Source organism: Antennarius striatus, chromosome 20, assembly GCF_040054535.1.
Source record: "Antennarius striatus isolate MH-2024 chromosome 20, ASM4005453v1, whole genome shotgun sequence".
NCBI lineage: Eukaryota > Metazoa > Chordata > Actinopteri > Lophiiformes > Antennariidae > Antennarius > Antennarius striatus.
This window is the reverse complement of record NC_090795.1, coordinates 4,219,831-4,245,582: the sequence shown is the minus strand read 5'-3', so window position 1 is coordinate 4,245,582 and position 25,752 is coordinate 4,219,831. Positions and strand designations below refer to the sequence as shown.

Here is a 25,752-nt window from a genome sequence, read left to right as displayed (position 1 = left end):
ATACAAAAAAAAAAATTAAAGCTGATTAATGCCCATCATTAGTTGCAACCCTTAAACTGTGTAGACACATCAAATTACTGTCCCTGAAGAAATCTATTCAGAAATACAACTGATATTTTTGTACGAGCTGAAAGGCAATCACTCATTTTCATAACGGATGACAGTTGTGCCAAGCTGACCTCATCTAAGTGGTTAGACGCAGCAGAAGTCGCAGATTAGATCCCCCCCAAACCACAGACACATTTAGTAACAAGCTGTTTTTCCTCCACACCGCACAAAACCACACCCTCATCACTCCATCCCAGTCCGTCTGCAGTTTAAAGCCTCCGCAGTAAATCTGTGTCTGCAAAGAGGTTATAGTGATGAGTTGATCAGGATGAAGAGCACGAAACAGTGGCCGGGCGCTCGTATTGAGAGCAGCTGGCACCGCCACCCAAGGGTCACCCGTAATCCATGCTGTCTGTGCACCAAATTAAATATTCAGCACCGACACGTTTAGTAGATTCACTTCTTTAGCACGTATTTATTCACATTAGTTGAACATAATCTGGACCTTTAGCCAAAACCAATCCATACCTACACAAAGGTTTTTACTAATTCCTGAGCAAAAAGGCAGGAATGCATAGAAATATTTGCTCTCCAAAAGACCAACAACTAGTGAATCAACCAGAAGGGATTGATTTTGTGACAATGCTAAATGATTTGCGACAACTCGCCTCTTCCTCATTGTGTGTTTATTTAGTGCAGCCATGAAACATGAGCATAAATTCTACAGCCATGAGTTACTGGACAGAGAAACAACAATTTGTTGTGTCAAAGCCAACATGACCATGGCGCAATGCTTTAATGTGGACGTCCATCAGAGACTGAGGCAAAATGGTCAAGGGCTGATTTGAAGGGGGTGAAGGGCGGCGGCCGTTCATGATGCCTCAGCAGAAGATTTCCTCTCATGACCTTCCCAAGGTCATCAAATCTCTGGTGTGAGGAATAAAAAAATCAGGAAAACCATCTCATCCTGTTCGAACATCACCTTCATAGTTTACAACCTACTATTCATCATTAAAAACTATTACGACTTCAATTTCATGAGGAAACAACTATTTTTCTGTTTTATATAAATTAATTTGACATAGTGATACATCACCGTTTTAGTTCCACATAACTTATATCTAAAGGCATCTTTCCTCTATTTAAAATGAAAAACAAGACAACAATTCTAAGCTGGAGCACTGAAAATAAAAGTATGCTCGGAAACAGAGCAAAAGCCATTAAATACGACCAATGCTGCCACTGAGGTGAACGCAGACAGACTTCCTGGTTCCCAAACAACCACACAAATACCCACAGTGGTGCCCGGGAGGTCAAATCTTCGGGGAATAAGTGTGGTTGAAGTGACTAGCCATGACTGACTGGAGGCCATACCTCAGCTTCATGCTTCCTGCCCCAGGCCTTATCCTCCCACCACAGCCCTGCTGCTTCCCCTGCAGCCGTCTTCGGACAGGAAGCAGGAAGCCAGCCAGGCTTGTCACGGTCCTGTCCAGGGTCGACAGCCCTCCTTCTAATGACACCAACTGCTCTCTGCTGACAGCTGAGGAATAAACATGCTTTCCTTGCTGGCTGGGAAGCACTATTTCTTGATTCGCTGATCCGCTCTTCAGATTCCTCCTCCGTAGTTTTCATGGAACGTTAGTTGTCTTTCTTATTTCCTCCACGAACTCATCTTTTCCAGCTATGAATACTCGCTCTTCTCCTCCACCTTGGTATTTGGCATTGCGCTGGTGGGCGGCTGAGGAGATGTGATTTGGCTGTCTCACGTAGCGGCTCAACATTCTTAACTGTGGAGATTATGGGAAGCAGCTCTGACTAACTAACCCGCTCTCTGTTCCTCAGCAGTATGCCGGGAATCAACTGTGCCAATCAGAGGAGACAGGGACATCAGGAACTGCTAATATGCTAAATATGTCATAGATGAAGAAAACAGGAAAGGGCACAGCTATGAAAGGACTTCCCCAGAGCTGGAGTGCAGGGTTCAGAAACATCTGCTTTGGAATGTCAAGAGAGGAAAGTGATGATAACTGTTGAAATTCTTCATGCCAGTGCATTTCCTTTGCTCTTTTCTTCTCTGCCTCACGGTTCCTTAGCAAAAGTGTATGTTTTTAGGTGCATTATGGTAATACAGGCAGTCCTGATTCTATTTCAGTCTGAATGAAGAGGAAATCCAGTCGGTCTGTCAATTCATTCGGTCAGTCTGTCTGATGAGTCCATGTGGCATGACTCAAGCAGGAAGGGTGGGGAGCCATTTTCATTGGCAGGAAACAAATGTACATCCCTTTCTCCGGGCCTGCAGCCTGAAGAGGCCTTCAGCTTTCCAAGTAGAATGGGAAAAATTAGGGGGATGTAACATTTCCAAAGGCAGCTGGGTTCAGATGACCTATTTCTCACACACACACACGCTGTAATGAAAGAGAAAGAGTGATCGACTGCCAGTGGTTTTTGTTATGTCGTTAAGGCAGCTACGCAAAATGATGTAGCGCATCGGAAAAGTCTTATTTCAGGGTTTTTAATTGTCTTTTTCTGAGAATGAACAAAGGAGAAAGGGGAAATCTTCAACTTGTTCAAGCAGAGTGCAACATTTCTGCAGGGGTTACCGATCAATAGCAATAAAATTGCAATCACTTGAACACATCCTGGTGTATTGTGATGTAAATATCACTTGAATCAATGTTTTTATATATGCCCCTGCACCTACTTATATTTCTTTTTCTCTCCAGGATGGAAAACAGACGCTAATTCTTATGCTAATGCTAAACAAAATGTCAAAACACTATTTTAAATTGAAATTGAACATAGAGGACCTATAATGTTTGCTGTCCAGATGTGGCTTCTCTACGGAATGCTTTTTGAATTTAATTCCCTTTATGCTGACCTCCATTTTAAATGCCCTGCAGGGAAAGCTCAAACCACTCACTTTGACAGAGAATTAAAAAATATGAGTCCATAGATTAAACGGAGTGAAACCAAAAGCTGCTGAAAACCAAACTTGAGCCAGCGGTTAGCAGTGATAGAAACACTCTTCATGGTGGTTTGAAATACACATTTGCTCTAATGAGCCAGCATACCGGACATGCTAATGCTATTGGTCACTATAAGAAGTCAATACAGGTCATAGATGACTCCAGTCTACATTGCTTCCATTAGAGCGCTGCTCTCTGAAACAGAAATGAGTTTGGTTAGGCCGTCTAACAGCTTAGATCCTCACTCTTTGCTCCAGATCTCCAGACATTTAACACAGGAACTGGCAGCGCATGCGTGCAGCAGGAAAGTCAAGCCGTGCGTGCTGGGGTGTTACATTCACACATCATCCGTCGGTTTCTCTCTGCAGCACTCTCTCGTCGAGCTCAGCACTCATTTCCAGAGCTTTGAGCATGTTTTCACAAATACACTCACACTCACCTGATGTGAAACACAATGCAAACCTTAATCTCATGTCATTATTGAATAGTAGGAGGTACTGGCAGTTGATTTAAAAGTGTTAGCTGTCATAGCGTTAAATCTGATATAATGACAAAACAGTAAGCAGCACAAAAAAGAGGTTGTTTGTTTCCTGAGGAATATGAACCTACAAACCTAAATACACATCACATATTATCATTTTTCACTGATATTAAGTTTAAAAACCTGTCTTTCTGTGATAACGGCAGTTCAGGCTGCATGACACCGTGATCAGCAGGAAATTAATTCGCTAATATTCTGTTACCAAGCAATCTGTTCTTTTTATCGAACAAATCAAACATTTGGGGGTTGTTGACAGTCAGATGGGAATACAGTAGTTTTTTTAGTTCATTATGACACCATTATTAGACAAAACAGGATAGTTCAATATGTCAGGTTTTCTGGGAACTTCATGGAACAAATCACTAACTGAAACAGATTTATTCTTATGAATAGCAAACCGAAACCAAAACTGTTCTTGCGTGTTTTGTTCCACTATTGTCATCTTGTTAATCAGTAACAAACATGTGTTTAGGCTGTTCAGACATGAGTCAAACAATGATGGAAAAAGAATCTGGTTGATTATATGAACATTAAATCCTCTATGTTTGAGTATTGATCATTTATAATAGAGTTAAAAAGAACCGCAAAAGAACTGGCAAAAGATCAAAAATTGTCTTGCGTAACAAACTAGGGCTGATAAAAAAAATACTTAAATAAACCACTACATGTTTTGGTCTCTTTATTATCAGCTCCGTTTTCAACCAGCAGCTATCTGTGTTGTAAATCTTTTGGACACTAGGCCATGAATATCTCTTGATAAGCATTTACAATCAGAAGTGAAATGATTCCTCTGGCCTCTGAGCAACATTCCTGCGCACCACTCGGTCATGAGTCCTTGGCCAAAGTCACAGGCTCTGCAGAGCGCTTTGCAGCATTCCTTGAAGTTTTCCTGCAGACAAGTCTCGAATTTCACACTTTATGGGACACTGCTGGGTGAAAGACCAGCTATTCCCAACCCACAGGTGTATCCACTCCCACGGGCTTTTTGGCTCATCTGAGAGCAACTGGACAGACTGGACAACTCCCAACCAAAACCTGCACCGCTGTTACATTTCAACTGCTCATTTGACAACATCCAGAGAATACGGGCTCCAGCTTTTTGCTGATGCAGAGGAAAGTAAGTGACATAACACCTTTTACTGACATAAAAAGTCATTAGAACAAAGATGTAAACAACTTCAGGATAGCAGATTCCTCCAGGCTTGAATGACCTCGGCAGACCCCTGGTGGTCCAGAGAAAGACAGTATGGAAATTGGACGTTGAAAAGCTTCATCAAATGTTTAGCTGTGGTTTACACACACACACACACACATGCACACACACACACACGCACACACACAGATATGCTCCAGGGCCAAACACCATCAAAGCTCATGGACAGAGATGAACCACGTATCCTTCAGGCCTCAGCAAGATAGACGATGATCACAGGACAAGGCTGTGTCTCCGCAGGGCTAACATTGTTATTGCTACACTGAAATAAATCACAGATGAAGAAATATAGACGAAATGATGAAGTGGAGCCATTGTTGTTTTGCAGCCAAACAGTTACACATAAAATAATAAGGTAAAAAAAAACAAAAAAACAGTAGAACAGGATGGATTGTTTATAGACCCTGATGTATAAACTTTAGCAATTGTCACTGCAGTTAGCCTGCAAAAGAAGGATGAATAGATGGAGATGTTATTAGGTTTGCAAGTGTTTCATCACAACCCACAACACTGAAGCTGGCTGCACAGTCAAGAAACCGTCTGACTTTTCAGTCCATGTAGTAGTTTTTGGGATACAACAATCTGGACTACAATGGTACAATGGTTCAATTCTTGTCATTAGCCTTCATTAAAAGCAGACATAACACATCATTTCTGAGGCTGAATCTTTCTTGGTAGCGACACTGAATCTCTCCATCAGTCATTAAAATGGCTGCTGATGGGAGGGAGACTTTAACACCATCTATCCGGGCGAAGAAGCCTGAAGACAGATGTGAACACTGGCCCAGTCTTCCTCGCCTAAATCTGGGTGAGAGCAAAGGGATCAGAGAGCTGGAGTAGTGTGGTCTGAGGCTAATCCGCTGCCAGCTAATAGCCCTTGATGATATACATAGTGCAGCTGTGGCAGGAAGGTAGGCCAACAGCTGTGGCCCACAAACTGATTATCAGATTGCAGCCGCAGACGGCAAACAAGGCGACAAACAAGCAACACAACAGAGTCTCGCCTCCCGTTGTGGGACCCCGACCACAGCAGAGCTTAGAGGTTTGTTAGTATTTATAGAGGGAGATTGAAAACAGCCCGTTCGGACGCTCTTTTATCTAATCGCTGTGGTCACTTTCAAAGGATGCAAAAATCTGGACTCACCTGAGTCCAAAATGCATTTAACATTGAACGCTCTACATCCCCTCTGACAACCACCGCACACTCGTACACACTCATACAAAGTGGATGTTGAGATGGGAGGTAAATGTGATTTATTACTCGTGAGAAACCTAAGTCTGTATTCTGGCAGGGATGGGTGAAATGCAGACATATTGTTCGATCAGTCGCTCTATGTGCTTGATCTTGATGTAAGTTGGGTCTTAAAAGCTCGGTTCACTCAAGTACATCACTGAGAACTGTTGCGAAACTGGTACTATTTAAAATCATTGCGTAACCCCTTTCTGATGATATCCAAACCCTGTCGTAGAAACTTCTGGTTGGAATTAATTTACATTTAAAGTGATGCAACAAAGAGACTTCTAATTGATGTAACCATTTAGAAGTAATGCCGTAACCCTCCAGAATAATCAGCAGGAAACCTAAGACACCGGAGGATGCACACAACCCATCTATTATTCTGACAGGGATGGAAGAGAGGCAGACACGTCACTGCCGGCACTTGTTCTTGATGGAAGTGGACCTTTAAGAGCTCACTTTGCATAAATATGTCATTGGAAACTGCAGAAGAAACTCAGGCTCAGTATCAATGTGCATTTAAATGATGCAACAAGACTGGTGATAGAAGTAACCATTTGGAAATATGGCCTCAGCTGTTCAGATTGTTTTCTACTTCTTTATATTCATGCGTTCAATTAATTCACTGTTACCAGGGAACTTGTCCTATGCTAGCAAATAAAAGCAGCCAAATTAGAGGAGAAAAATTGGATTTTAAATTTTCAGAATTCTAACATTTTATTGGTCTTCGTCATCAACTTCCACTCATTCTTTTGCATTTTCTCTTTGCTCCAATTTTACTTTGGTCAACAAGCATCAACTGATGTTTGCATAATCACGCAATTGATTACATGATTACTTTGAGGCAAAGAATTAAATTTGATAAAATTGTGAGAAGCTGCCCGACTGGATGCAGTCAGCGAGCCAAAATCGCAGCTCCAATCTGAAGGAACATTCTGAAACATATCCACACAGAGAAGTCGATTTTACTGCTTTAACACTGAAAAGTTAAAAAAACTAGGTCAAAAGGGTCGATAATACCTGAGCTACAAAAAGAAATACACACGCATTGCCAATGAGTGGTGTTACTGCTGTATTATACAACACCATTTCAACAAGACCATTTCATGGGCACTAAAAACGTCAAAGATGAGTTTATGAATCAAGGAAATGTCCGCTTGCATTGCTTTTTGGACTTTTTTTTTACAGTTCAGTTTAACTACAACAATACGTCATGTGAGTAGTGCCACCACTGGATGAAAAACGTTCCTGTTCTCTCACACAATACAGTGGGACTGGTAATGAATAAAAAGCTATAACTTCATCAATAATTGATCCAGCCACAGCTGTGTGCCTCAGCTGCAATGTTGCAGAATGGAGCCTCCAATACATTGTTAATTATAAAGTATTATAAACACCTACAATTCTTTCAGAGATTCAGCATTTCTACCTCTTTTCTGTGGTAAGCGGGTACTAAAAGTGGCCTGAAATACAGAGCTAAATCAAGCAAAGACATGTCAAAGTCTGTGTAATTACCATACACAGCTAAACATAACATAAAACAAGTTTTTTTAATCTGTTAGAGTACAGTACTTAAGTTTCACAAAAAGACTGGGATACAAACTGTAGTATATAACATAATGCATTCCCCACGGACAGAACACATATGCTCCCGTTATACCCCGTTAAATAAGACTTTCAAATGGATCAAGAATGGTTTAAAAAGCAGACAACTCATCTTCTAATCCTTAACGACCAAATATGCGAGGGAAAGAAAGCTAACCTTATGTGCTATCTGTGCAGGCATTGTTCTGACAGTCCACTGGATGCTACATGTGACCGGCTGAAGACTCACATGACTGCGGCTCGTCTAGGATGTTGCCTAAGTTGCCCTTCAAACAACAACCCTACATATAAAAAGTCTTCCACGAGACGAAGCAGTGATGACCCAAAGTCTTTTAAGTTGTGTGTGATTGTGTGATGATAATTAAACATGGTTATGCTGTTCGCATAGAAGGAACTCATTTTACATAGAATTCATTTTCTACACACTCTTTCTGGGTCGCGACTGATTCTTTTTCTTGGACTTTTTTTTTGCATCAGAATAGCAATATCCCTCTGAAGAGACTCAAGCTTAAAATGATGCCATTGAAAAGGACGTTATGTAAAAGTGAAAGAATATAAAAGGACCGCTGCCTATTAAGTCAAGCTCAGCCATGCTTGAATACAATGACTGTGAAAAGTCAACATTTTCCTGCTCTGGCCCATGTGATGTGGACAGAGGCACGCTCAAAGGAATGCCAACGCAATGAGGGCTTCCCCCTCAATCGCTGCTGGGGCTCTGCGGTTTAGCAAAGCAAACCAAATGACGCAAAGTGACATCTGTGAGGTAAATAGCGAGAAGGTACATGCCCACGGGGGTAGAACAAGTGCCCCCCGCTGTCAATTTAAACTCGTATCAGAGAAAATCTGAGAGAGCAGGAGGGTCACGGGGTAATAACCTTGAACGCATCCGTTTTAGCAAAATGTCATATTTCTGCTGCATGGAAAGAGAACATTTGTTTAGATGTATACTAAATTGTTAAGTTTGGAGTATCCCTTCTTTTCTCATCAGGAATAATGTGCAATATTGTAGGCTGCAATCATTAACACCAAGTCAAAAAGTCAAAGGTGAACAGAGAACAGTTGCAGAAACTTGATAATTCTGCAGACAATGACTGATTTAATCAAACTTGATTAAATCTTTTCTGTCTGGTGACTAATCAATTAGATGATCAATAGTCTATGTTAATGATAAGGAACTCAGGCAGTGCAAGGTAATGTTTAACCAGTGTCTTAAAGGAAACTACTTCACACGATTCAGGCTCTCAGAAAAACATCTGGTGAAGGTGAAGATTCTTATTGACAAGAATTTAAAAAATACTCAGGGAGATTTTTCATTCCATGTCCTTTCACTTGTTTGAGATTGGGTCGTGTCGGCCCCCATTGGGATCCCTACGTGAGATAAAATGTGTGATCCATTGAGCCAGTTTTGGGTCTTTCTCCAGGGACTCCTTCCTGTTACATGTCACTGAAAAATCTGAGGAGATAAGCAACTAGAGGGATCTCCATCACATCTCTGAACCATCTCCACTGGCTCCTTTCCATGTGAAGGAGCCCCCGACTCCCTCTGGATATCCCATCTGCTAACGCTAAAGCTCAGCATGGCCAGTCAATGAAGGAAGCTCATAGCCACAGCTTGTATTCACAATCTCGTTATTTTGATCACTACCCAGGGATCATGACTATACCTGTAGCTGAGGGAAGCCCACTGATAACTTGAGGACTTTGCATTCTACCTCAGCCCCCTGTTCAACATGACAGTCTGGCATTCAATATACCGCCTGTCCATCTCACTGTTTATGTTCACTCATGAACGAGGCCCTGAGATACCTACGGTGATTCTCTTTCTCTCTGGTTTCATAGTGATGCTAAAAATGTCCTGTTTGTCCTCAGGGTGGCTCTTAAGAGAAGGTAGGAAGGTCCCATTAAGCATTTTTTTCCCCCTCTGGTTCTCCCTTTGATAACCACAACGTGTGACTACTTAAAAAAAAGGTGCTCAGATCTGGAATTGAGTTTAAAAAAATCTAATTCAATTTTCAATTCTATTACTTTGTGTGCCCTGCTGCAACCAGAGAGCGGAATGTTGGGTGGAGGTGGAGGCTGATGAGTCATGAAAGCCTGTGTTTCATTATACACAGATCAATAATTAAAGAGTGTTGCTGAATTAAGATGAAATGATGCTGTGACGACTTCTTTTTGCACCTTTCTTTGCACCTTCACACGACTTGGAGAATGAAGTCTACCTTCCGGTGGGTTAACTCACACACTCAAGTTACAGTATTAAATATTCAAGTCGTTCCTTTGCATAATTTACCTTGTCAACAAGGAAATGGGTTGACTGCTGTAAGTTGAGCAAGGGAACACAGCTCAGTAAGAACACAAAACATTTAAATGTTGTACTTGAGGCAAGGCGACGCCGAAGGCACTCATCCTTCGCTGCAGCGGACCTGTTGGGTGTGTGATGCACGTGAATCCTCACATGTCTATGAAGGGTTAAAACAGCCCATTAAAACCAGCACTAATCTAACTGCTAATGACTTTAGGTTGGCTGTCTGCTGCTTGTGCATTGACCGCAATCTGCATCTTATGGATGTTTCCAAGTAACCCAAGAGGCTGAGTGAGCTATCCTTGCTGAAATGTTTAAGTTCTATCTTACATTTACATTGACAAGCATGTTGCTCCCTTTCTGATACCAGAATAACGCTCTTCCCTGTCATGTGATCTCTGCAAAAAAATTCCAGAGTGGCTACCGAAGCCCATCGCACATGGCGACCCTTTCGAACAGATGTTTTTCGTTTGTCCTGCTGCAGTCTCTCTTGCTTCAGAGGCGCAGAGCCAGAGAGGGGATACATGATGCGAGCCCCTTTTCCCTCGCACTCAGCAGACGCAAACTCCTGTCCCGGTTCTGTTTTGATAAATTTTCTATTACTAAGTTATTATAAGCTTGTAAAGGACTGACGTTAGGGCTGATGGATTGTAACGTTGGGGGTGTTAAAGTGAAGAACAGGCCTGGTTTTGTTCCTTTACAACCATTCATCTCTGGTTGCTGTCCACTCATCTTTATGTTTACATTTGAACTTAGAAATTGCAAATAACCTCCAATTTAGTCACTTTAAAGTAGCACAAATTAAATGTTGGTAGCATGTTAAGTTGATTTAACTGATTAGACAAACAAACATGATATTTAAGTAATCTTGCGACTTCAGCAACATGTGTTTCAAACATTTTTATCATAGGAAGAAGGATGCTAATGGACAGCAATAGTGGTAGAGGTGAGAAGGTGAGAAACACACATTATAACTTCCATACCTGGCCTATAAGACTGACGGTAATACAAAAACCAGAATGTGACTGGATGTCTTTCTGTTCTGTTTCTGTACCACTTATGTGAAAAGAGATCTGGCCTATATGAGACTGAAGAATCTTTACAATCCTGAACCAACTAGATGTGACTAGAGAAGGCCTTTCTCTGACACACTGATACAGCCTACCAGCCTGCTCTGAAGCTCAGTTATGTAATAGTGAACACAGAAAGCTGCAGGCCTGAGTGCACATCCTCCTATGCTCTATACTCTTTCACCAAAGCCATCCACCCCCCTATTATTGCTCTACATATCTGTCAAGAGCAGCAGATTCACAAATACACAACAGGAGTGTTCACCCACGCAAACCAGCTTCTACTATATGTGGGGGAAATGTCAGATTTTTATCAGGTAATGAATTAAAAAAAAATTTTTAAAAAACACTTTCACAGCAACTGTGTCTCCACAGATGCAATTATTTTCATTCACATGTGGGTGGATGTGCATTATTATAATCCATTTTGGCTTCTTGTGGGATTTTGAAATGCTGACAAATGTCCCCAGTTGGATGTAGGGGTTGATTACCTTGGCTGGATATTAACTGAACTCCATGATTAAAACCTGTTGTATTTCCATTAAGGGTTTTAATATAGTTATTTATTTCTTTATGCAGTTTAATTGTGCACCCCATTCATCACACAGACAGGCCTTACCTCCTCCAGCACACTGACGGTGTTCCTGCAGCTCTGCAGTCGGGTGGTGAAGCTGGACGTGGTCGGGGAATTGTAATCCTCTGTTGTCTCCGAGAGAAACTCGGACACCGATATTTGATCCGGCATCCTTTCACGGGGGGAAATGCCCACAGTAGGATTGGCGATGAATGCTCAGAAAACCAAAACCATGTACGATTTAAAACTAGAGAGAAACGCCGGGGGGGGGGGGGGGCAGGCTGGTGTGAGCGATCCGATGGAGGACGGACGGGTTGTTCTCGCAAAACTGAAGCTAAACTGAAGAGATGATTAGGACGCGTCTTCTTCCCCGGTGACTTCTCGAATGACTTCACTGTTCTCCTGGGTCCATGGGAGGAGGGAATTGACTATATTTCTAAAGGATGTGTCTATTTCTTCGGAGGGTTGCCTAAAAGCGACGCATTTATAAATAGTGTCACTCTGCGTCTCAACTAAACCTCGGAGGAAAAAGCAACGTAAAGAATAACGGATGCCCTCATTTTGGTCTGCAGATGTTCAATAAACCGCTTGTCGTCAAAACAGCCCACCTTCACAAGCTTCCGTTCAGAATTCTTAATAGTCCATATTCTTCTGAGGTTGTCTCGAACCGCGAATAGGCTTGGTACTCTCGTCTTCAGCCGTAGTTAGTGATTTTTATGCTAAACGCTGCTGCAGACAGTCACAACCACTCTCTTCTGCTCGGCCGCGCTCTAGCTCCTCGGAGCCGACGTCAAGCTTCCGGGGACTATAACGTGATTTCCGGTTAGGGTTGTAAAAATAAAAGCCGACGGTAACTTTATTTTGTTAACAGCAACACGAGTAATTGATGCTTCAACTAGTTATGTTTATGAAGTTATGGCAATAAGCTTGTCACACGTAAAAGGTTCATGACGACTCAGATCTGCAGTTGCACTTTATTATATTTGTAATCAATCATTGACCAGATTATGTGATGATAAATATAAAACATTAGGGTGTCAAAACACAACACCTGCTGGTATTAATTCAAATCGCTATAATAATTAATACCAATGGTTGTATTTTGTTTCTCGTAACAAGTGCAGGTAGAAAATAGCTCACATCGTGATAGAATTTTCTTATTTTATTTAGAAAATCAAATTACTTCATGTCCGGTATTTCGTCCCCATTAGCTAGTTTTGACGCATTTCTCTCCCACCCACCTTGCCTGGTCTAGGGGGCCGAGTAGTCGCTTTACGCATGCGTGATGTGAGACACGTTAGCGGTCATTCCATTATTTTTCGAAGGCAAAAAATGTTAAGAACTAACACAAAATAACAATCGGTTGTGGTGAACGTGCCAATTCAAATTTAAAAACTCAAAAAACTTTATTAGTCCTCAAGGGGCAATTACCAGGTGAGATTATTTCAATGTAGTTCTCACTTCAGAAGAAAGGATAAACTTTAAAATGGGCTTTCTGGAAACTTGAGTTGCAATGTCTGCCAGGTTTTTACAATGATGATAATTGCAGAATTTGGACTAATTGGATATAAGCCTCAACAATCTTTAAAGTAACTGGCTAAAGAAATGTGTAGTAGTTAAACAACTACCGTCAGACTAATTTAAAATTACATCGTCCCGATTAGAATAAAATTTTCTTCTGTCATATAATGTAAATATTCCTTTTATTCAGTATGGGGATAAAAGGAATAAAATGAATAAAAGGGATTAAAGTCTGAAACAATTCAACCTGGAGCGCAACCCTGTGGCCGCTTGGAGCAAACGTCTTCAAAGTCTCTCGGATCATCGAATTAGTTACTGCATTGGTTAGTGAATGGGTTTTTCTATCTACAGTCCAAAACATATTTTTGAAATTATTTATTTTAATAGCGGGGAAAGTCTATTCATAGAAGTTAAAATATCTCAGGTACTGTAGAGTATCTTGTAATTGTGTTTTATTTAATCAGGTCTGACCGGAACTTCCGCTTTTAGTTGCCGCATTAGCATCAAGCTAGCGTTAGTACAGCGGGGAAGAAGGAGGTGATATTTTGCCGCTTTTAAAGGAGTTCGTCTCAATTTTAATCACCAGAACACTCTTGAAAAGGGAGGACGTTGTCGTGGAATTCGTGGACAGGCCCGTCATCTTTCATAAAACAGCCTGTTGTTAAACTTTCGGCGTAGGAGCCGCAACAACCAGACGTCAACTTCAATGGCTGAGGGGAACTCGGGTGAGTGTCATGAGTATTGCCCAACTGATAAATGCCATAAAAATAGAAATACTGTATACGTATATGTAGTTATATAAATATAGTTGTTGTTTTTTTGCATATAAATATCAGATTGTCACTTCTGTGACGTTAGACTGTCCTGTTGATTCAACTGCTAACATGACATTCTAGCTTGACTTGAGCTAATGTTAGATGAGACCAACTTGGAGGTAATGCTAACGTGAGCCCAGGTCAACTTGGCCAAACATTTACGAGTTGACGTATTGGCTTGTTTCCCATTTATGATACACGTTTAGCTTTGTTAACATTAGCGAATCAGTGAGCTCGGACCATTAGCAGGAGGTAAGAGTGTACGTGTTAAATGTAAGAGCAGTTAAAAGCATTGGATACACCTGACATGATGGAGAGAAGCTAACAATCACGTACTTGGCTTGTGCGTTCACAGTAGCATCAGATGCTAAAAGCTAGGAGCTTGTTAGCTGAGGGAAATAAACTTTATTTCTTTCCAAAAACTTGTATGTTATGATTTATGGACCCAATGTGTATTTATTTATTTATTTATTTATTGTTGATTTCATCCTATTGCTTAACTAGTACGTGTACAATCACAGAATGAATTAAACTTAAGGATTATTTACAGATGAATCCTCAGTCACTAAATTTGAATGACATCCATCAGCTAAAAATGTAAAATCATGAGAACCTCAGTAATAACCACTTCAAAAATGACTGAGACTACTTTTTACCTTCTCAAACTCCAATTATATTATGTACAAAGCTTTAGTGCTTCAACGCAGTCCTTGTTTTCTGTTTGCAGACCCACCCGACTTCGCTCCAGATGAGGCGTTCAATCATAAACCATATCAGCACAAACCCAGACGAGGCCGACCCCGGTATGACAATGAAGGAAACCAGAGTGGTCTTCCTCAACAATATGGACACTTTCATCATGGTTTGACACCCACATCCGATTACTATTACTCAGATAATGCAATGCATCTGCGTTCTCCCTACCCAAATGAGGATGGAGCCAAAGGGCGAGGTAGAGGCAGAGGTAGAGGGAGAAGAGAAGGAAATAGAAATGGAAATTTTGGTGGCTCTGGCTCTTGGCAGGAAAGAGCTGGAAATGACTTTGGCCCATATGGTGGTAGCAGAGGTGCTGAGTCCTTTCACTCAGCAGCACATCCCATTGCTAGTCCTGATAGACCCAACTGGCAAAGGGAAAATGTGGACAGGACTTTAGAACAAACCAATGAAGATCAGGATGTCCAGGCTAAAAAACACAGGAGGATTAGCCAAGAGCAGAAGAGAGGACAACAAAATGGAAAGAGTGCTCATTACAAAGAAAACAAACCATTAAGGAGTCAGAGATCAAATAGCACCAAAGAAGAAGTCCCTCCTTCAGACAACAGAGAAACAGCTCAGAGGAGTAGGACAGGTCCAGATTTCCAACATGATATTCACCAGAGGAAACACACCGACTCCAAGCGACGCCAAGGACCGATCAAACCACCCAAACCACCAACTCAAGACCAGATGAGCACAGAGGGAGGAGGTTGTGCTCAAGATGAATCTGAGCCCAGCAGATCATCCCAGGATCCTAACTATAAAGATGGACGTGACTCAGGAAGACACACATCACTTCAGGCCAGAGGTGGGGGGAGAATACACCATCAAAACCAGAGGCTGGTTAGGAGGAACACTGCCAGGATACCAGAGAGCAAAGAGACACAGACAGGTAGTCTTTGTTATTTTTTATCAAGAAATGAAAGCCATATTGAAAAACATACAAACAAACCTTCAGTTTCACAGGTGAAAGTATGTCCTCCTTAATCAAAGTAAACGGGCAAATCACAGCTGACATCTGTGTAATTATACTAAGTACTGAAATGTGATGACAAAGACTTTAAAGATGGAAAAGTTTTGAATTGCATGAATTCAAAAATCTGCTTGAATACTGCTTGTAATTAACAGATAAATATTGTCTAATGGAGCTGCTTAAGGGTTCTTTAGGTTAGAGAAGTGAATTGTGGCTCACTTGTCTGAAGCTCCTGGATGAGTGAAAGTTTTTTGTTTTTCTGTGTCAGCTTGTGTGATGAACTGTTCAATGTCCAAGTTCTACCGTGCCTGTCGGTCAGTGTCAGCTGGGATGGGCTCTGGCCCTGGGAAACCTTGCAAGTGGATGTCTGAAGTATTCCAGCATCCTTAACCTCTGACCTCATCCCTCCACAGGGTGTCTGATTGAACAGCTGTCAGAGGAGAAGTACGAGTGTATGGTTTGCTGTGATGTCATCCGGCTCATGGCCCCGGTGTGGAGCTGCCAGAACTGCTTCCACGTCTTCCACCTGAACTGCATCAAGAAGTGGGCTCGATCCCCGACCTCTCTGGCAGATGGTATAGCCCCCCCTCCCGCAGTTATCACCAAGGTTACATAACGACAGGGAGTCTGTGTAATGCAATGCATACTAATGTTGGGCAGATGGACGGTATCGCTCCGCTGATGCCCCATTAACAAACAACAAAACACAGCTGTGAGGTTTACGTGTGCCTGTTGCACCAATCAACGCATCATGTTTCATTGCTGTTTGAAACCAGTGGAAATATCTGCTGTCCTCTTTACATAAAAAAATATTTTTTTGCTAGAGCTGTTTTTTCTGTTTAGATTCAGCTGAAGGTTGGCGTTGTCCAGCCTGCCAAAATGTTGCTCTGAAGGTGCCGACCTCCTACACCTGCTTCTGTGGTGAGTGACAGTTTCATTCATGCATTTAAATACTAACTATAAAAAGTAATCTTAAAAAGTAACTTTTTGTTATCTTATTTTTTTTCCCACATTTTAATGGCAGATAAAGTGACAAATCCGGAGTGGCAGCGCAGTGAGATTCCTCACAGCTGTGGTAACGTGTGTGGGAAGAAAAGGAGCGGAGTCGACTGCAACCACGCCTGTAACATGTGAGCTTTGAAAATCAAAAGAAATGGGGAATCACAAAGCTTGTCGTTGGTATTAACTGAGTGAAGAAGGCTGAGTTGTTTTAGAATTATTATCTGTCAAAGATGAAATTTGAAGTTTACTGTAAACATAGCAGGAAGAAAATCAAAAAATAACTTTTTTTTTTCAAAAAAACATTTGGTTAATCCAGTATGCTTCAAATTTATCTCATATTATTCTAAAGTTGCACCCAATTTTTTTCACATTAGTGTTTCTCTAAATGTCATCAATCCAACATTTTTGTGTTTGTGTTAAACGAAACTTTCTGTGTCTCCCTTTAGTTTGTGTCACCCTGGACCTTGTCCCCAGTGTCCTACTTATGTCACAAAATTCTGTATCTGTGGGAAGACCAGGTACATTTTAATCATACTTTCTATTTGTGTTGATCTTCTGTCTTGACTTTGCGGCATTAAAACGAGAGTGAGAGCTTTAGACCTCAAAGAGAACAACTATTGGTGTAATATCTGAACGCTGTGGTTTTGGATGGAATTAATGAAACTGATGCTGATAGTGAGGATCACATCCTATCTCAATTGTCAATCAGTTGGTTGCTAGCGTTTGAATGAAATGCATGATTGTTGCCTGATTCTTTGCAGTCAACCAATGCGCTGTGGCCAGAACACATTGTTGCAGTGTGGGAATGTGTGTGCTGCCTTACTGAACTGTGGGGAGCACACCTGCGCCCAGGTGTGCCACAGTGGGCCTTGTCCCCCATGTCAGCTGCAAGTACAGCAGGGTGAGTCTTTGCCCTCACCGCCCTTTGCAGTGCTGACAGATGCATGTCTTTTAAACTTGTGTATTATGTGTCTGTTTTTGTTTTCTCCAGTGTGCTACTGTGGTTTTACGAATCGTGACGTCCCCTGTGGCACAGATAAAGAAGGATTTAACGGTTCGGGATATTTTTCCTGTCAGAAAATATGCGGGGTGTAAGTTAATCCTGCTACTGATAAAGTTCGTATTTTGGTGTGACCATTCCCACCAAAGCTTGACGCTTACCGTCTTCCACCCAGGATGTTAAACTGTGGCACCCACCAGTGTGAGCAGCTTTGTCACCGCTTTCAGTGCCAGCCCTGCCCTCGCTCCCCTAGCCTGGTGAAGACGTGTCCCTGCGGTCAGACGTCGCTGACCAAACTGATGGAGCTGGGATACTCTGAGCGGCAGAGCTGCTGCGATCCCATCCCCTCCTGTGGGAAGACGTGCAACCAACCTATGGCCTGTGGCTCCAATGGTAAGGATGCTGGGACTCTGTACTGGACGCTTTGACGATCTGCTGAGACTTAAAGAGGGATCCTGACAAGATTTGCCTCACAGGCTTTTTTCTTAAAAATTTTCAGGACTGATTGATTGAGCTTGTGTTATTTCAGATGACATCCACCTGTGTGAGCAATTGTGCCATGAAGGCAGCTGTGGGCCTTGCTCCCTGACCTCCACCATCAGATGCAGATGTGGCTCTAAGACCAAGGTAGGCAGAACCACCAGCAGAAGGCACATCATTTATCAGCCAGTATTTATGGCATCAGAGACTAAACCAGACCTTCTGCTTTCAGGAGGTCCCTTGTGCAACAATCCAAAAAGAGGGTGAGAGTAAAGCTGATGAGTTGAAACAGTAAAAGCAGCAACTGCCCACGTTTGTATTTCACTTCTGGCTTTTTCTATCACAGAGGAGCTCGTCTTCACCTGTGAGAAGCGCTGCAGCAAGAAGCGCTCCTGCGGCCGACACAAGTGTAACGAGCTGTGTTGTACTGTGAGTATTCAGTCTTGTGATTTATACCAGCCAAAAAACAAAAAGTTAAGGTAAAACTTTTTTAAACATGAGCAGAAGTTGTGATTTGTGCTTTAACACTTTTAGCTTTCAGCAAACATCGGAAAAATATTTAAATGGTTTTATAGTAAATTGTACAGGTAAAGTTAACAGTTGTAAATATTGGAGGAGGCATCTTGTATCTCTGTCCAGAGTGGGGAGCATAAGTGCCTCCTGGTCTGCGGCTACAAGCTTAACTGTGGCCTCCATCGATGCCAGGAGCCTTGTCACCGTGGAAACTGTGAGCCCTGCTGGCAGACTAGTGAGTTGTTTGATCCAGCCCAAAAGCTCTGTAATTCTGAAGTCTCAGAAATGACGTGTTGTTGTTCTTCCTTGGTTCCTGATGTTCCTCCTTGTTGCAACTACTTGTTTGTGTAGGTTTTGACGAGCTGACGTGTCACTGTGGCCTCACTGTCTTGTACCCACCCATCTCTTGTGGCACGAAGCCTCCAGAGTGCAAAAATATGTGCACAAGAAGACATGAGTGTGAACACCCAGGTGAGATAAAACTGGGAATAATTACAGTGCATTAACACCCAATCTTCTCGATTGTTCTTATTAACCCTCCCTCTCTTTTAGTGTTTCACAACTGCCACAGTGAGGAGAAGTGTCCGCCTTGCACTTACCTCACTGAAAAATGGTGCATGGGAAAGCACGAGGTAACCTCCCCTCCTGAGTCATACATTTACATAACTGTTTTTATTCCTGTGATTAAACTCTTGTCCTCTGGCCCACAGCAACGCAGCAACATCCCGTGTCACCTAAAAGACATTTCTTGCGGCCTGACGTGTAACAAAACGCTTCCATGTGAAAAGCATCGCTGCAAGAGGATCTGCCACCGAGACGAGTGTTTGCCAGAAGGCCGATGCCAGCAGCCTTGCGTGCTGCCTCGTCCAGAGTGCGGCCATCCATGCAGCGCTCCCTGTCACGAGGGGAGCAGCTGTCCACGCACCACCTGCACCGCCAAGGTATAACAGGCCAAGAGCAGCCTGTACACAATGTCTGTTTGTAATTGAGTCTAACCCTTCATCCGTGTCCCAGGTGGATGTTCAGTGTGACTGTGGTCGACGAAAGGAAATGGTCAACTGCACAGAAGCAGCCAGTTCTTATCGGAGGTCAGTCAAATGGTTTCTGCACTCAGCTATTTGAACTTTTAATGACGAAGCGGTGGAAATATCTTTCATTCCCCCGTTCTTCAGGTATGCAGCCATCGCCATGGCGAGCAAACTATCTGACATGCAGCTGGGCGACTCCATGGACATGGCCCCACTTCTAGCTAAGAAAGAGATGAAACAGACCAGGTAGAGTAAAAATGATTGAAGGGAAACACAAGATAATTTGAGAGAGAGTATTATTATTAAGAGATGATTCAAGGCCTGACAAGATGCAATAATGACACATTTTAAAATTGCTGATAGAAGTAGCTTTCCACAGCATGTGCAAACAAATCTGGATGTGACTCAGCCTCCAGCACTGAATTGATTCTTTTCTTGGGTGTTTGTCTTCTAAGGCTTGAATGCGACCAGGAGTGCGCCACTCTTGAGAGAAACCGACGTTTGGCCGAGGCTTTACAGATCGATTCGTCTTCTGACCCCTTTCACATCCGCTCTACCTACAGCGACAGCCTCAAAGAGGATGCCAGGTCAGTCCTTTAAGGCTCATCGTTATTGTCTGTGCAGTTTGTCCAACACACAAACACTCTGTACATCTCTGCTCCTTGTCTTCAACAGAAAAGACCTGAAATTTGTCACAGAGGTGGAAGAGGAGATCAAGAATCTTGTTGAGCTTGCTAATAAGGTGAGATGGTTCTTCAGTGCAAGACGAGCTCTTTGCATTCAGTGGTTTTGGCCTCCTGGTTTATTGGAGAATGAATTATCGATTTAATTCAGTGGTGGAATAAAAAGAAAGCACTGATTCGAATCCATACGTTCAGTTCTCTTTGCTTTGTTACCTGAATGCCTGATGGACCTGCATCTCTTCTGTCTGCAGGGAAAGCAGCCAAAGAGGGCCCACTGTTTCCCCCCCATGAAGAGAGACCACCGGAAGATCATCCACGAGCTGGCAGAGGTCTACGGCGTGGAGAGCGTGAGCTACGACAGCGAGCCAAAGCGCAACGTGGTCATCACGGCCCAGAAGTAAGTCCTCGTTCAGAGACGAGCATGTTTGCAGGCTCACGCCGTCGGGATACCGTGGTGGAAACACGAGCTCTGCTTCTCTTTTTAAGGGGAAAATCCACCTGTCCCACCTCCACCCTGACAGCAGTGATAGAACGAGAGATGGCAGCGAGAGCTCCGCCTCCCATCGCTCATAGAAAACAGCACAGCAGCAAGTGAGTCTTCTTCTGTGGTGAGGGAGGTTCCTGACTGCAGCCGGACGCCACAGGAGCATCCTGGGTCGTCGTCCTTCTTATTCTTATTGGATTTGCTCTCCTGATTATGACCGCTTTTCCCCTTCTCCTCCTCCCAGGGCCGCCAGTGGAAGCAGCTGGTCCAAGATAGTCAAAGAGGAGCCAGTCATAGATTATTTTGATGTCCAGGACTAACCCTCAGGATCCTCTCATAATATCAGCACACATCTGCCAAATTAGTTTGTTTGCTGGCCTCACAGATCATTACGAAATCCTCAGGATTTATTGTATAATAAATCTCTTACATGTAATTCAACACACGCACACACACGCAACCGTGCTCCCCTTGAATCAAGACACTTAATTGATAAACCCTGCACGGATGTTACAAAAGGCATCTTTTCATTTTTGAAAGATGCCGATTGTTCTCTCAACCTTCTTTGTGTGAAGCCGGTCCCTCAACTTAATAAAGAGTGACTTTTTTTAAACTCATAACTCACCCGAAGATACATTTTCAGATTTCTGTAAGATTTTGAAAGGGTTGGGTAGTAAACCTCTGTAGCTCTGATGGGGTTTGTGGGCATCTGTTACCGAAGAGAGAGTTAGAAAAGTCAAGCTGCTCTTTCTGAAAGCATTTCTCACATTTGAACCAAACTATACTGTGATCAGATGCCTTGACCTGCTTTATCAACTATTAGAATGTATTGAAAGGATTATTATCTCAACTTGAAGCCTTTCTGAAGGATGTCTCACTCATCCAACCTTAGGCTTCATATTTGTTCATACAAAAATATAATAAACAACTCCTATTAAACAGAAAAAAACCCTCCTCTGTGTCATGTTTATTTGAATTTCCTTCTCCAAGCATTAGCTTTTCTTTAAGGGACTGTCACAAAGGGCTCCAACCTTTTTCTCTTCTACTTTAAGCAGCAGACAGACATCAAAAGCAAAACTTCTGAATCATAATTCAGACTGGAGAGAGATTCTAACCCTGTTTGGGGAAGACCCTTTCCCTCTGCAAAATAAAAGGTCCCACTGCAAAAAAAAAAAGCAGGATCCCCAAAATAAATGGCCTTCCCAGGCTGTGTTATTGCTCTTTATTACACTTAATGCAGCTCCCTCTGCTGGCTGCGTTGAGAACTGCAAAATGAAAATTTCATTCATTCTATCATGTTCTTGAAGAAGTAGGGCTCCGAAAAGAAGAGACGATGGTAAATCGTAATAGTAGTTTCTGTGATTACACGTGGAATTGGATCTTTTTCCCACATGTGGCTTAAAATATTCGAAAAGAATGAATCATTCTCTTTTGGAATATTTCACACTTTGCCAGCCAGAGTCCAAACTGACGAATGAGATGAAGTCATTAAAAGGAAGAAAATAAAGTAAAGCATAAACAAAGTGAAGCAAGTTGTGAGCTGCAGTGAAATAGACATTAAATAACATCACCAGATGCTAATGTTGGACTGTTCAGTGTTCCATCATAGATGTTCAAGCTTGTGTTTTCTTATGCGAAACATTAAATCCCCTTTTTTGTTTTAAATTTCAAGCCTAAATTTTTGTTTACAAACAGACAAATACATTCACTCTTGATTGTTGTTGTTTTTTTAAAATGAAAAATTAATGAATTGCTTCTTTTTGGTTGGTTGATGTATTCGCAAATGTGAAAAACTCCCAAGAGTTTTAAAAAAATGAACGAGTGTTTTCCCTTCAGAAACCTGTAACGGTTCAGTTAGAGCCCAGGTCACGACCACAAGACAAAATCCAACTCTACAATCTACTTGGGCTTCACCACAAATCCCCTCAAACAGAGAAGCAGGGACAGTAGCTTCACCCCCCCTTGACACAGACTTACGGTTTACCCCGGCTGGCTGCAGCGCCGCGACCTTTACCGTGATTCATGCTGGATTTATAGCTGCCATGTGAGCACAGAAGGAACCAAACCAGCTGCAGCATTCAGCAGCGTGAACTTGAAGGCAGCACGTCGCATTTACTGTTTCAGAATGTGCTGCCTTGTTGTTTGTGTGTTTTCACTGTTGACTACTATCCATAATGCTGCTCACTGATGTTTTTTTAATGGTCTACAGATGATTGATTAAATCGATCAGAGAGGTTTAAACCATAAACAGCTCCTGTATAAAATACAGGACTTAAAGTTCCTTTACACCAACCCTGTCAAATACACTTTAACTCACTGCTTAGAGTTAGAGTCAGACTAGAAAACAGTGTACGGCTTAAACTACTTAACCTTGACGTTCATGTGTGAAGTTTAACCTAAAATGACATCACTGGTAAATTATTCTTCAACCAGACGTCAGACATTCGTCTATTTTTGCATGAAGCCGAACCTTCGGTGGACCCGGTGCTCAGATCCAGCTGCGGTCGCTTTTAGGTTTCCGAAAGGACGGCGAGGCCTGTCTGGTAACGGTTCCTAAAACAAACTAAATTAGTAGCTGCCTCGTGGGGACAGTTGGAAAAATGTCTCCATATTCTTATTGCAGTTCTGTTTGATCAAGAATGAGGCTTCAAGGTCACTGCCTTGGTTTCTCTGTAAAGATTTGTTAATCACCAGCTGAGCCTCTGTTTGGAACAAGGAATCGCTTTCCTGCGTTTGCCTTCCAATGAAAGCTGTCGTCAGACGTGTTTCTTGTTGAACGCTCTGCATGCGGCTCTGTCGTTACTGTTTTCTACTCTAGTGAGCCCCTGCGATGTCAAATCCAAGGGTATTAAATCTTATTTTCTTGGCAGTTTTTGCTTTCTAACTAGCATCTGGCAACAAGAACAGACGTTTCATGCCGGTTCTCGCCCTCCTAACCTCTCTATGTGTAATAAACAGCAATAACATGCTTGGTAAAACACACCCAGCCTGGGAAGGCCATTTATTTTGGGGACTTGGCTTTTTTTGCAGTGGGACATTTTATTTTGCGGACGGAAAGGGTCTTCCCCAAACAGGGTTAGAATTACTCTACAGTCTGAATTATGATTGAGAAGTTTTGCATTCAGTGTCTGCAGTTTAAAGTAGAAGAGAAAAAGGTTGGAGGCCTTTGTGACAGACAGTCCCTTAAAGAGAAGCTAATGCTATTAGCCACTTGTTTCCAGGTCACATGAGTCTCTGTGTTGCATTGAGTTTCTCTGGCCTCCTGGTCTATTACAGGATGAATTGTCAATGTGATTCAGTGGTGGAATAAAAAACAGGTCTGACTTGAAGCCATATTTTCAAATCACTTTGTTACGTTGCCTTAAGGCCTGATGGGCCTGCAGGGAAAGCAGCCAAAGAGGACCCACTGACACCCCAACCCCCCCCCCCCCCACACACACACACACACATGAACAGAGAGCACCGGCACATCATCCACGAGCTGGCAGAGGTCACAGCACAGCAGCAAGTGAGTCTTCTTCTGTGGTGAGGGAGGTTCCTGACTGCAGCCGGACGCCACAGGAGCATCCTGGGTCGTCGTCCTTCTTATTCCTATTAGATTTGCTCTCCTGATTATGACCGCTTTTCCCCTTCTCCTCCTCCCAGGGCCGCCAGCGGAAGCAGCTGGTCCAAGATGGTCAAAGAGGAGCCGGTCATAGATTACTTTGATGTCCAGGACTAACCCTCAGGATCCTCTCATAATATCAGCACACATCTGCCAAAATTACAGTTTACGTTTGCCGGCCTCACAGATCAATACAAAATCCTCAGGATTTATTATATAATAAATCTCTTGCATGTGATTTTGCTGAATGCTTGACCTGGCTTTTTAAGGAAAACTGCACGCACACATACACACACAGCTGTGCTACCGTTGAATCAAGATATTTAATACGATAAACCCTGCACGGATGTTAACGGAGGCATCTTTTCATTTTTGAAAGATGCCGGTTGTTTTCTCAGCCTCCTTTGTGTGCAGCCGGTCCCTCAACCTTACTAAATAAAGACTGAGGTTGTTGTTTTTTTTAACTCATAACTGACCTGAAGATTTTTTTTCAGATTTCTGTAAGATTTTGAAACTATGTGCCAGAAGCATTTTCAGCCAGAGGATACCTTTATTTGTTGTCGGCGCTGGTGTGGAGCCAAGGGTTGGGTAGTAAACCTCTGCAGCTCTGATGGGGTTTGTGGGCGGCTGGTAGGGAAGAGAGAGCTTTGCTTTTAACAGCTACTGTCAGAACAGTCAAGCTGCCCTTTCTGAAAGCATTTCCACCAAACCCGATGGATGTCTTAGGTCGGTTTAACTTGTTTCAGGGCACTTTCAGTTAGCTTGATAGTTTTTAAATTGTTCTCAAATTAATGGAGAGTTTCTGCCAGAGAGGTTAGAAGAGTTCAGATTTTAATATTCTGGTGTTAACGTCATCCTGCCTCGACACAGTTTGGATTCACATTGTGAGCCTTTCATTAAACCAGTGGTGCTGGTCCGCTGACACTTTCATTTCCATTCTTTGTGGTGCACAATTTTTCACTGATTTCAAGGGACTCATTAATAATCCTTTCATACAGACTTAAAATGTCAATCAAGAAAATTCATACCAAGAGTTAAAATTTCTACAAAAACAAAACATTCCTTAGACTTGCAGGTTCATTTTTTTAAAAAATTCTAGTGATTCAGCATGTTTCTGCATGGACTGAATTTAGTATAATAACTGCATAACATCCCATATTTCATATTACACTATTGATGAGCAGCAATAACCTTTTACTTATGCTCTGTGCTCTGTAAGCGTTCAAGTCGTTTTGGGTTGCCATGTTCAGAACAAAAATCCCCTTGGCTTCCTATACAGAAAACAACCTTCTCTGTTTATTATTTGATTTCACATCAATTCTTTTCTCTTTTTTGGG

General features: G+C 42.4%; 2 protein-coding genes across 6 annotated transcripts in view; one reads left to right on the top strand and one right to left on the bottom strand.

The window, feature by feature from the left end:
• The window catches only part of asap1b (ArfGAP with SH3 domain, ankyrin repeat and PH domain 1b), a 42,497-nt gene extending 30,174 nt beyond the window's left edge, over positions 1–12,323 (bottom strand). For 2 of the 5 annotated variants that reach the window (XM_068343667.1, XM_068343669.1), the window contains exon 1: positions 11,602–12,323. In XM_068343667.1, coding sequence (XP_068199768.1) covers positions 11,602–11,727 — 126 coding nt within the window. In that variant the 5' untranslated portion in view covers positions 11,728–12,323. Of the gene's footprint in view, positions 1–1,422; positions 1,810–11,601 lie in introns of those variants that run through there. The other 3 variants (XM_068343664.1, XM_068343668.1, XM_068343666.1) reach the window with 2 other exon arrangements.
• Positions 12,324–13,579: 1,256 nt separating this feature from the next.
• Positions 13,580–21,757, top strand: nfx1 (nuclear transcription factor, X-box binding 1). Its single transcript, XM_068343931.1, has 23 exons — positions 13,580–13,802; positions 14,620–15,540; positions 16,035–16,196; positions 16,465–16,542; positions 16,646–16,751; positions 17,070–17,141; positions 17,385–17,524; positions 17,615–17,714; positions 17,799–18,016; positions 18,153–18,250; positions 18,336–18,366; positions 18,450–18,532; positions 18,743–18,851; positions 18,968–19,087; positions 19,169–19,248; positions 19,327–19,557; positions 19,631–19,704; positions 19,789–19,890; positions 20,100–20,231; positions 20,320–20,386; positions 20,579–20,724; positions 20,814–20,918; positions 21,056–21,757. Exons 1-23 carry the CDS (start codon positions 13,784–13,786, stop codon positions 21,129–21,131), a joined length of 3,270 nt encoding a protein of 1,089 aa, XP_068200032.1. The 5' UTR covers positions 13,580–13,783; the 3' UTR covers positions 21,132–21,757.
• Positions 21,758–25,752: the final 3,995 nt, after the last annotated feature.

Excerpts from the sequence above, each read along its gene's own strand:
- nfx1 (XM_068343931.1), top strand. Across the intron at positions 19,088-19,168 it reads ACATGAGTGTGAACACCCAG|TGTTTCACAACTGCCACAGT; the intron begins GTGAGATAAAAC and ends CCTCTCTTTTAG. Across the intron at positions 20,232-20,319 it reads AGCCTCAAAGAGGATGCCAG|AAAAGACCTGAAATTTGTCA; the intron begins GTCAGTCCTTTA and ends TGTCTTCAACAG.